This window comes from Zootoca vivipara, chromosome 5, assembly GCF_963506605.1.
Source record: "Zootoca vivipara chromosome 5, rZooViv1.1, whole genome shotgun sequence".
Classification (NCBI taxonomy): Eukaryota; Metazoa; Chordata; class Lepidosauria; order Squamata; family Lacertidae; genus Zootoca; species Zootoca vivipara.
The window spans coordinates 58,547,096-58,559,170 of record NC_083280.1 but is presented as its reverse complement, the minus strand read 5'-3'; the positions used below and the strand labels follow the sequence as shown (position 1 = coordinate 58,559,170).

The 12,075-nt window shown below is 38.7% G+C and overlaps 1 protein-coding gene across 3 annotated transcripts in view; it reads right to left on the bottom strand.

Moving 5' to 3' along the window:
* Positions 1-11,528, bottom strand: part of MKI67 (marker of proliferation Ki-67) — a 37,370-nt gene extending 25,842 nt beyond the window's left edge. For all 3 annotated transcript variants that reach the window (XM_035137327.2, XM_035137329.2, XM_035137328.2), the window contains exons 1-7: positions 11,417-11,528; positions 7,126-7,238; positions 5,356-5,437; positions 5,151-5,266; positions 3,385-3,454; positions 2,717-2,798; positions 488-1,912 (exon numbers count right to left, since the gene is read on the bottom strand). In XM_035137327.2, the coding sequence (XP_034993218.1) occupies positions 488-1,912; positions 2,717-2,798; positions 3,385-3,454; positions 5,151-5,266; positions 5,356-5,437; positions 7,126-7,217 (1,867 nt within the window). In that variant the 5' untranslated portion in view covers positions 7,218-7,238; positions 11,417-11,528. The remainder of the gene's footprint in view (positions 1-487; positions 1,913-2,716; positions 2,799-3,384; positions 3,455-5,150; positions 5,267-5,355; positions 5,438-7,125; positions 7,239-11,416) is intronic.
* Between the last annotated feature and the right edge of the window lie 547 nt (positions 11,529-12,075).

Here is a 12,075-nt window from a genome sequence, read left to right as displayed (position 1 = left end):
AGGTCACATATTCCAAATAGTTTTTGTGTTAAACTATTTTGGAATGTGATACCAACAAAAACCTATTTTTTTCTTTTAAACCATAGTCACTTTGAAGTAAATCATCCCGCCCCCGCCCCCAGTATACCCTGAAAGTGGTCTCTTGGACCCAAATACAAGACTGATAGTGTCAGAAAATGAGTGTATGATGACACTTCAGTATCAAAATAGTAAGGATACTTTCTGTTAAAGTAAGATTTTAAAAACACAACTAGTAAGAGATAAAAATGGAGAAAAATCTGTTGGGGTTCTTTTCAGTGCACTGTACGTCTCTTAATCGTAGTAACCAAATTTCTTTGGGATTCATACAAGTTTTATAAATAGAATAACCAACAGACTTCAAATAAAGTTACATAAGGAGAGCAAAATTACAAGTTCAAGAAAGTCATGACAAATTTCTGAAACAATCTCAAAATGATAGTCTTAGGCTTGTACTGCAAATATTTACCTGACTTTCTTTTTACACTAAATGCACTTGTCACATTCAGTTCTGAAGCAGCCTCACCCTCTGCTGGCACTGGTACATTACTTTCATGACCTGGTATATAGTTTTTATTATCAAAATTCTGCTTGTGGACCTTCATCGTTGGTTCTTTTATTTTATCCTCCTCCTTCTGGAGCCAGTTTCCTTCTTTTTCAGGTGGCTGGTTAGGTGTGCACATGCAACCTGTTCCAGAAGTATCTCCATGAACTTCTAATGACTCCTCTGAATTGATATGCATCTGCTCTGTAGAAAAATGTCCATTTAAAAAGTCTTCATTTTGCTTAATGCTCCTTCGGGGGCTTTTACTGTTACAACAGTGAAATGAAGAGGCAATGGTTCCAGAGTTTCTATCTTTTTGTGTGTTGTTCATACAAATCTCATTTGTTGCTTTCAGAGTTTGCATTGGTTCTATGGCCAGCACTTCATTCTTGCCTTTTTCTGTCAAGGCAACAAAATCAGGCTCCGCTGCACTAACATTCATTGAGCACTCTTCAATTTCAGAAGAGGTTTCTGTGGAATTCTTCAATTCAATCAATGAATCTACCTGTTGCATTCGAGATTTTGAAGAACGTCTGGGTTTCCTAGAGCATGGACTAGAATAAGTTTGGAAACTCTCTCTATTAGACTTTGGTATGGACAAAATGCTTTCAACCGATCTGCAAGTATCTATTAAGTTAGCTTTGATTTCCACACCAGCTGTCTTTGTTGGCTCGTCTTCTGACTTTTCAGGGTGCCCTGCTCTATCTGCATGTTCCAATGATACTATGGAACATGATTCAAGGAAATACTTTGCACTTTGTCTACTTGCTGTTAAACCTGTATCATTACTTGCATTTTTAATCACTTCAGTTCTATCCAGTTCATTCTCTTCTGCATTCTGTAAATTTAACTTATTGGTGCCTTCACTTTCTTGCTTCTGTTCTGCAGCATAACCTTGAAGACCCAAAGATGATCTTCTGGATCTCTTCCTTTCAACAGATATTGGATTTGATATCACTCTGTTTATTTCTTTACTTTTAATATAACGAGAATGTTCAAGTTCATTCCAAATTACATCTTCAGTCTTCTTAATTTGACCAGTTTCAGATATCCTGTGTGGTATCTGAGATGCAGCTTCTTCCAAGGTATCATTACCATCTTTTCTGGCTAAGTGTTCTTTTGATTGCACAAATGTTTCATTGCTAACATCTTTCTCTGCTATTTTTGTATCATGTTCCTGCTTCATTGCTAATTCATATAGTTTGCTAAAAGGAGACATTTCATTTTTCCTTTCTGAACTGAAGGTTTTATATGTAGATTGGGGTGTGCCATACTGTCCAGTAATAAATTCTTGAGTTTTTGTCTCATCACATTCATTAGTATTCCGATTTTCCCAGGCAAGTTTCTTTTCTATGAAGAGATTTTTAAAAGAATACATTTTTAAACAATGTGGGTTTTTTTAAAGTGTTTCTATTTTTGGTATAATGCTTAAGTTAGATGAAACAGTGTTACCAAATTCTACAGTCAGTTAAGGTTCTGATCATATGGCAAATCTATTTTTGAGGAATTAAGTAAAATCCACTACAACTACATAGAAAATAAGATTAACATAAAAGTCCTGAACATACATCTCAAACATTCACAAATGCACTCACATTTGAAGCTACTTTGCAACTGATACTGAGAACAGCATGCCCATAGTGAATGGACTCTAAAACTTATCCATGTATTCAATAGCTTGTGCATGTGTATAAAAAAGTACATTGACAAACATCAGCATAATCTGCAATATAAATTTAAGATTTATCCACTTGTTAACTCTAATCATAATTCAGAGCAAACAAAAAAAGTGGCTGTCTGAATATCAGTTCCCGCTTCTTTTCTTTTGCCATGCCTAGAGCAGCTGGCAATACAACCTGCAGTGGAACTGGCAGGAAATAAAATTGGAAGGGGTTTTCTCAGCCCACAAGGTGTATTCTCTAAAATATTTTGCTTCCTGGCACTGGAGAGATGGGTGGAGACAACCCATATCAAGGATCACATTCATCCCTACAGGAGAAACTAATTCACCAAATCTTGCTTCATTTGTTCCCTCCTACAGCAGAATCCCAGTAATTGCTTTGATTTCAACTACTACGTATCTGTTTATGTAACTTTACATTTTCTTGCCAATCAAGGCCTAACAGTGGTAAATATGCTGAAATAACTACCAACCAGAAATCTGAGGACTTTTAGATTCCGAATTCCGATGGTGCAACAACTCCTCCTGTTCTTCCTGCTGCTGAACATGAAGAACCTGTAAATTTGTACACAATGTATCAGAGCAATGAATGTTTTATTTGTTTTAGAAGTTCACAAAATTGTGCCTATGGAAATAATCCATTGGTTTCTTTTTAAAGTAAATATGTATATGGTATCGAATAATTTAACTCAGTAGATTTCACTAGAACCCACCACCTCTAGCCTAGTTCAATTTATTCTTAAGAAAAAGCTTCAGCTGTTTATTTATCTTCATCCCCTAAACTAGGAGTAACAACTATCTTGAAAATAATCTATTATTGTATACAGTTGTTATCTTTGAATACAGTTGTTCTTGCATAATCATTAAAAAATATGACATGAAAACGTACTGTGAAAAGAATGCTTCCCAAACATCTATTAAAAGCATACAGTACATTCTCAGTACAGTAATATATTACTTTTGAGAGAAGAGTGCTGGCATTAAAACGTTTCTGTGAATACAGTTGCCATCCACACATAAAAAAGAGAGACACTACATCTGAACCCACTTAAGGATATTGGGAATATGGAAACCTACAGCTACACATTTCATTCAGTCCAGCAAAATGCAAAGGAGCATTTCAATATTTTCATGAAGTTACCTGTAATGTTTCATTCTCTTGAGACCTGGAACTCCTCTTCCGTGGAAGTAATGAAGGTGGATATTCAAACCTGTTTAAAGGTATTAGGTAGGCTTAATATTGATTTGTTTATCCCACTGATGAACTAAATACCATGGCTGCAAACCAGTTGTTGAAAACTCTTTGGGCTGGATAATGCAAAGAAAGCACCAGCCTTAACAGTCATAGAGCCAAACAACGAGTGTAAGTAGCTACAAAGTGAGAAGCAGTCAGGGAGGTGAATAAAGGAGAGGAGTTCTGGGATCAGGCTTGGCTATGGGACCGTCAGTTTTGGCTGCCTGATACCTGACCTTCACAAAGAGCAGGACAAGGGGACTGTGACCTTGCTCCTGCTTCTTGTGCAGCTTTCAATACCATTTCCCATAGTATCCTCCAGAACTGACTCAGTGGAATGGACACTGGTATCACTGTGTTACTGTGGTTCCATTCCTGCAGTCCTGAGAACAGCACTGGGAGAGTGGTTTATGAATCTCTGACAATTATGGTATGGAGTACCCCTGGGTACAATTGTATCCCCCCCCCACAGTGCTATTTAACATCTATACAAAGCCACCAAAAGCCACATGGAGCCTGGACCAGTGGTGGGACAGATGAGGGAAAGTAAGCTGAGGTTGAATCCTGCCAAGGTGGAGGCACTGTGCAATAAACTGATAATCTGGATCCCATGTGCAATAAACTGATCAATTACTTGTCATGGATGGGGTTGCACTTCGACTGAATTGGCTGGTATGCAATCCGGGGGTGCTTTTGGATCCAGCTTTGTCACTGGAGGTCCACTCAGTAGCTAAAAGCACCTTCTACCAGGTCCAGCTGCTATTATATGTATTTGTTGCTGGACTAAGAGAGCTTCACCACAGTAGTTCATGCATTAATGATTTCAAAGCTGGATTACTGCAATGCACTGCATGTAAGCTTCACTTTTACCAACCCAGAAACAGCAGTTAATGCAGAATGCTGCAATACAATTGCTGAAATGATTGGGATCCTGTCAACAAATAACACCTCTGCTCAGATATCTACACTGACTGCCAGTTTGTTACTAGGCTAAGTGTCACTATCAGTATACAAACCCATAAGAACTTTGGAGCACTTTACCTGTGGCATTACTTTACCCCATATATTCCCCATAAACTACTTCAATCGGCAGAACTGACAGCACAACATAATACTCATTCCGGAATTACAAAAACACAATTTTTTGGTGTTGCAGCACCTACACTTTGTAACTCTCTACCTACTAATATCAGATAGGAATCCTGACTGTAGTACTTTCAATGCCTGCTTGAAACATGTTTAGGCTAGCCTACGCAAACAAGTTGAATGATGCAATGCATTTTAATCTCCCTTTGTTTAATGATTTTAATTATCTTTTTGAATGCTTTTAAATACCTGTTTTTAACTGTCTTGTACTGGTCATTTTAATGTTTTAATCCTTTTTTGTAACCGCTTAGAGGCTTTACTACAATTAAGCAGTATATAAAAGTTGTGAAATACAGGTGGCAACCATTTTGTGCGTGTCCAATTGATGTGTGGCCATCCATACATGCCATTTTCTGACCCAGAAGGGGATGGAATGAGCTTACACACAATATGACCCAAAATACAACCCCTGCACAAAGGAGTTGCCTGTACATAAAAAATTCCAGTGACTTGACCCAACCTAGGCAACATGATGAGAGTAATTTTATTTAAGTAGATCCATAGCTGTGTATAGCATTGTTACGTACCTGAAAGAACGATCAATAATAGTGAATACATCTCCATGCTTTAAGAATGTAGGCTGCTGAAAAATATTTCCATTGAGTTCTGTTGGGTTTGCAGGACTTAAGTTAAACAAAGTTGCCTAAAAATAGATTTAAAAACATTCAGCTCAGTCAATCAAGAAAGGTCCAAGAGACACACAAATCAATACAAAAAAATAAAAAGGCATACCTCCTTATTTTCATTGACTTCAATTTTACAATGTTCTTTGGAAACCTGAGGCAGCTGAATTCTGATGTCACACTCTCTTTTCCTTTAAATATAATCATGCAGTTTTCAGATTAATATTTGTGTATTATGCAGAGATAAAGGCTTTTTAAAAAATGCCATAGTACTATTCAAATATTAGAAAAATAATAAAAACAAACTATGTAGTATTACCGGTATAAAAACTGAACTTGTTTTAACCGAGTAAGTAAAAATCTTTATTACGGTCAAAGACCAGAGAACAAATTAAGACAATCCATAAATCAAATATAGGATTAGATTATATTAAAGGATTAAAATCAAATTCAAGGAATTGGAATTTACATTTAAAAGTAAAATTTAAATTTTAAGAATTTAAATTAATGATCTCTGCAACCTATTAGCATTTCTTCAGGAATTAAAATTCAATTTTAACTGAAAAAACCACTAATGTTTGCTGTTGGCATGCCATAAACCAGATATGGCTAATCAATTCAGGGTCTAGAGCAGGCAGCCCCAAACTCGGCCCTCCAGATGTTTTTTGGGACTACAATTCCCATCATCCCTGACCACTCGTCCTGTTAGCAAGGGATGATGGGAGTTGTAGTTCCAAAACATCTGGAGGGCCTAGTTTGGGGATTCCTGGTCTAGAGCCACACTGGTCCAGGGTGAACCCTGATATCTGCATGCCAAAGCAAGCATGCCCAAAGTGTAAATTCCATGGCTGGAATTGCAGCTCACAAGCTACCTTCAAAAAGCTTTTATATTCTATCAACACTATTTAAAATCCTTTTTGATAAGCTATTATTATTTATTAAATTCTGTAAAATATATATACTTAAGAAAGGATACATTTTATGGATCAGAGCAGGGGACCTGTAGAACTGGTTGATGAAGAAATAATATTTTTTAAATGGACAAATTGGAAGGTTGCAAGGGAATGGCACAAAAAAAAACTTTCTAGGGAACTATATATGGCTCACATGCTATGGGTTGGCCACCTCTGCCATAAACCTTCCCCTGCCTTCATTAAATATGCACTTGGCCATTGATACCTATTCACGTAGATACTTGGAGATACTCTAAACCAGAGCAACACCTGCACTAAATAAAACCCTCCAAAGATATGAAATGATAAACATAGATGTTGCCGATATCACTTGCTTATGTAAAACAGCAAGGTTGAACAACTAACGGAGTTAGTAAAGTTCAACCTTTCAGAGCAGGTTGTGCACTTTTAAAATGTGCACATTGATGCAGGGCTTAGGCATGTTGACAATTTAACTGACATCTTAAGTTTTGCTATTTTAAAGTGCAAGCAACTCTCCATTTACACATGTTCTAGGCACACACACATCCACAAAAAGGGGCAAAAATGGCCCTAAAAGAGCGAAAACAGTAAAAATGGTGTCTAGCCTTTGCAAGTGCAGTCCCAGGAGCCTTTTATTCCTGTGGAGAGTTGAGAGTTTAAGAAATATTTGGAGAGTGATTGAGTTTAAGAAATATTTGGAGAGTGATTGCGGAGTTTGGTGGGTTTGGGGCTTTTTTTCCAAGCATTTCTAGAGGTTTAATGGGTGTTTGCAGGCCTTTTCAATGGTGCCCCAATATACGTGATTTCACTTAAATATGTGGTGCCTTGGAATGTAACTTCCGTGTAAATGGGAGTTGCCTGTAGCGAAGATTTTACTGTTTCACTTTGTGAAAAGAACAGTTCATACAATTAAATTCCAACATTTAGGAATAAATAAGTCTTACCTTCCAAACAAACAAGAGTTTCTAGTCAGTGGAAAATGTGTTCCATCAGTCCCATTCTTTTTAATGACAACAATTTTCCCAAAAAGTGGCATTTTCTCATCTGTAATTCCTACCTGTAAGGATTGAATATTGAGAACTCAATAAAACTTTACTTAATTACAATGTATGATGAGCACCTTTCTATTAAGACAATAAACCAATAGAATTACAATTTTCTTACACTTTTCTTTAACCCAGATTATCATGAAATTGTATGTAAAAGCCCTTTTATCAGGTTAACATTTAACGCAAATTACATTATATAATACAGGAGACACATACAAGTGTACTATTTGTACACGTTTACTGTTTTGCTGCTCATTAACACTAGCTCCTAAAAAAATTCAACTCATTTCTCAGTAACATGATTGAAGTCATGGGTGTACACTGTTTCTCCGAAAATAAGCCGTAGCCATAAAATAAGCCGTAGCAGGATTTTTAAGCATTCAAGGAATATAAGCCATACCCTGAAAATAAGTCATAGTAATAGGTGCAGCAGCAATGCCGGTTGCGGCAGGAGAAGGAGGGAAAAATAAGACATCCCCTGAAAATAAGCCATAGTGTTTTTTTTTAGGAAAAATAAATATAAGACGGTGTCTTATTTTCAGAGAAACACGGTACAAGTAATTTCAACAAAACACCTTTAAAATTATTGAATGTATTATGGCATTCGCTTTCATGGAATACAGTGCACTTTATTAGATGCACAGAATGAGATTCTCAACTGTCAAAATATTGCACACATGGGTGCTGTTGGGGTGGATGGGTAGAATGTAACAAGAAAGGCCAGAGAGAATGCAGGGAAAATAGAGACAGTGAAAATTACATAAATAACAATGGGAATTCACAGAATCAGTTGTGAATAATAGACATTCTGGCATTTGTAAGCCAATTAACTTGTATAATGTTTTGTTAACATTTCATTTAGATTACTACAATATGTTTATGAAATAAGAATTAACTACTCCCAAAAAGGGGGTCCCAGCCTCGTAGAGAGTAATGGACCCTAGGAAGGAGAGTGGGGGTACAGAGACCACACCAGGATTCAAGAAAGCAAAGTCTGATCTTTTATTTAAAAGAGCAGAAGATTGTTGCAACAGGGTTCCTCCTCGCGTAACAGAAGGATGGAGTGAGAACCCCGAACAAAGGAATGGCTTTTGGTTATATACCTTTTCATTCACATACAGATCAATGGTACAGAAATGGCGCAAAAAGAGGATTAACATAGGTAAGTACCGTAGGATGATGTCAGATCATGGGTGGTGTGAACAGAGATGTCAATTTACTTGGGGGCTGAAAGTTTATCCTGGGGTGATCGGCTTGCAGATTTACATGACTGGATTTACGGGAAATGGTTATCAGTGTGGGTGCAAAATCCTGTTCTGCAAATTTATTAAAGTTTACTTGGTTTGCATCCCAGTGTGTATTCATGGGTTTATTTGTAGACCCAGTAGGTGGCACTGTGGTGCTCAATCATTGGTTACATTTGGTTGCATTTTGTTATATTGAAAGATACATTTTCTAAAGATACATTTTTCTTGAGACAGCAAGTAAAAAAGAAATACATCCTTGAAGAAAATAAAAAAATTCCTTCAGTAGCACCTTAAAGACCAACTAAGTTTTTATTTTGGTATGAGCTTTCGTGTGCATGCACACTTCTTCAGATTCAGTGTTTTCATACAGTAACACTCCATCCTGTAGAACTCTATTGGTTATACTTTATCTACACAAAATCGGGAATGAATTTCTGGAAACAAAATGCTTTTCAGACTGCAACCTGAGCAGGAGCAGTTACCATTAAGAAAAAGAGGTTGGAATAAGCCAATATACATGTGGACTTTTCTTCTTCAAGTTCTCAAAGCTCAAGGTTGTCATCTGAACTAGCCAGATGTTTAACTGATAATCACACTCCATCGTTTGAAAAATAAGACTTTAGAGCTGTCTTGTCAAAAAATATATCTGAGTTTCTAACACTGATTATATACCATCTTAGGAACTTCAGTTGAATTAATAAAAAAAGATTTTTGCCTTAGTTCAACCCACAAGTGAAAAAAAAGGAAACTCTTGATATATACTGTAGTTTCAAATTTCAAGTCTGAATAAAGTATCCTTATTACAGGATAGCCAGTTTATTATCATTTACAACGTCCTGGGAGACTGGAATTGCCCCCAACAGTTTTTTAATATTGTAATTACTGATGAGATTAAATTTATTCTTTTGCATAGCAACTGGCCTATTTGTAGTATGTACGCAATAATCCACTCACAATGCTCTTAATCATTCTGCATCTCAAGTTGTTCTAGTCGTCTTAATCAATTCCAATAATTTATCAGAGAAAGGCTATCATGTACATGAGCAGGTTAACTTGAATCCATAGGACACTGAAAACACATGTCTCCTCCTCATATGAATCACTAACGATTCCCAGGTACTATACAGATATATAAATGCATCTATTTTACTGTCTACCCCTTAACTTTTACAATCTGTATACACAATAGAGGAGCTGTACAAATCAGCAACTACACTTTCACACAAACAGTTGTACCTACAAAGAGACAGCTTGTTATTGTGTTCATGGTTATATGTCAACAAGCCTGCAGACATTGTGAATACATATTTGAATATTGTAGTTGCTGCTGCATACACAACTGGATAGTCTGGGCTTTGCAACTATTTTGTTCCATGTTTCCAGCTCATGTGATTGGCTTACTAACAAATACATTTCCTTCAGAAACATTTTCTTTTTTAAAAAAAAAACCAGAAACTTTAGGATGGTAATTGTAGATACATTAATGTGTGGGATGAATACCAACATACTGTAGTTACAATATTTTTATACAGTACCACAGCAAAGAGGCAACCTAGCAGTTGGAAAGCACGTCAAAATGCAAGTAGATAAATAGGAACCGCTACAGCGGGAAGGTAAACGGCGTTTCCATGTGCTGCTCTGGTTTGCCAGAAGCAGCTTTGTCATGCTGGCCACATGATCTGGAAGCTATACACCGGCTCCCTCAGCCAATAATGCGAGATGAGCGCGCAACCCCAGAGTCGGTCACGACTGGACCTAATAGTCAGGGGTCCCTTTACCTTTACAGCAAAGAGGCAGGTGGCACTTTTTTAAAAAGTAGAAGTACCATGTTCTGTAGAAAGTTCATTTAATTTAAAATTCAACAGAATTACATGAAGCAAAACTTAAGTTTCAGCAGAATAAGGAGCAAAGACATTGAAAAGTCAGGTATGCTGGGATTGCCAACTCAGTTATGCAATTGTTCCCAAAAGATACAATCAAACAAGGTAAATCAGAGGTAGGCAACTAAGTGCCCCCTCCCCAAACTGTTCTACTGTACTACAACTCCCATCATGCCAGACTATGCTGGCTGAGGCTGATGGGAGTTGTAGTCCGATTACGAATATTTATTCTGTAAAAAGCTACAATGCATCATTTTTCTGGAACCCGGTTTTCCATAAGAGAGATACTCTGTGGATGCAGCACGCTCTGGAAAGGCGAGAAAGGCGCACATTTCAAACATACCTCACAACTAGTCTTGTGGAGTTGCCCCATTCCCCACAAAACAGGGGTCTAATACGAGGGAAAACCACCTATTCGCAGCTCTTACCACCAAGTTAGCCAGGCCTGTGAACAGTGTCAGGGTCCCACTCTCTTGGGGGCCTCCAAAAAAATTAAAGGAAAAGAAAAACTGGATGCACGTTTCCAAAACATAAGATAAAAAACAAATAAAATAAAACCTACATACAGCAACAGTGGCAAATGGCTTTAGATACCTGTTAGGTCCATAAATTACCATATAGCATATATTCAACACAAAAAACAGCAACAATTTGTTGTTGACAAAGGACAGCTGGACATATAAAGGGTGTTTAGCTTAGGGCCTCATCAAACCTAAATCCGGCCCTGGCTGTGAAGGCAGTGTAAAGGGAAACTAATACCTGCCAAATCTCACTGATTTCCCCCAGTGACACCCTTATTTTCCCCACTCTCTCCCCTATACGCACAACACAGAGGGGACGCTTTAAAAAAAAGAGAGAGGCCGTTGGACCAACTCACTCGCTTTGCTGGCGCAACCGCTCGCCCCCAAGAGAACGGCCCCCAAACAAGCCTTAGCACCGCTGGCCGCCGGATGCTCTTCCCCCCCCATTGCCAACTTCTCTTTCTCTCCCCCCCCCCGCCCCCGCCCGCAATAAGCGCCTGGGTCGCGCCGCTTCCCACACGGGCTGAACGTCCCTTACCTGCGCGCGCGTCCTCTGCCACGAGGATACGCAAGGATCCTCTCGAGCTCCCCTTCTCTCCCCCTAACAGACCTAACCGAGTAACAAAATCGCGTGCGCGCGATCGGCTAACTCCCCGCTCAATTCAAATCCCCGCTCTGACGTCGTCACGGCAGTAGTGCCGGCGCAAAATCTCTCTCCTCACTTCCGGTCTGTATCTCTCCGCCACGCAAAACTTTGCCGCCTTTTCTTTTAACTTAGTTGTCCCCTGCCCTGGAAGAACGATAAAATATAATAATATTCCTTACCCCACCACCACTCCCACAAAGGCACACGTCCGACAACTCCCGCTCTTACAAGTCACTGACTGAACTGAACTTGGGGGCGTGGGGAAGCGCGCTGTGTGGGGACTACTTCCGAATGGTTTCCGCGGAAGCATAAATATGGTGCAACGTATCATCATATTTACTTTTTAAAACGACGCGCGGTGGATTCTGATTGGAGAACGTCGGGTGACGCATGAAGGTAAAACGATCCAATGGGGAACGCAGCAGGCCGTTCAATTTTTAACAGACAGTAAGGAGAAGCGCTGTGCGTGTTTACGGTAGTTCATTGGCTTCTCGAGCCGAGCGGCGGAGGCGGGAAAAGGGCTACCGCCTAGGGGACAGCCGTAACGCCAC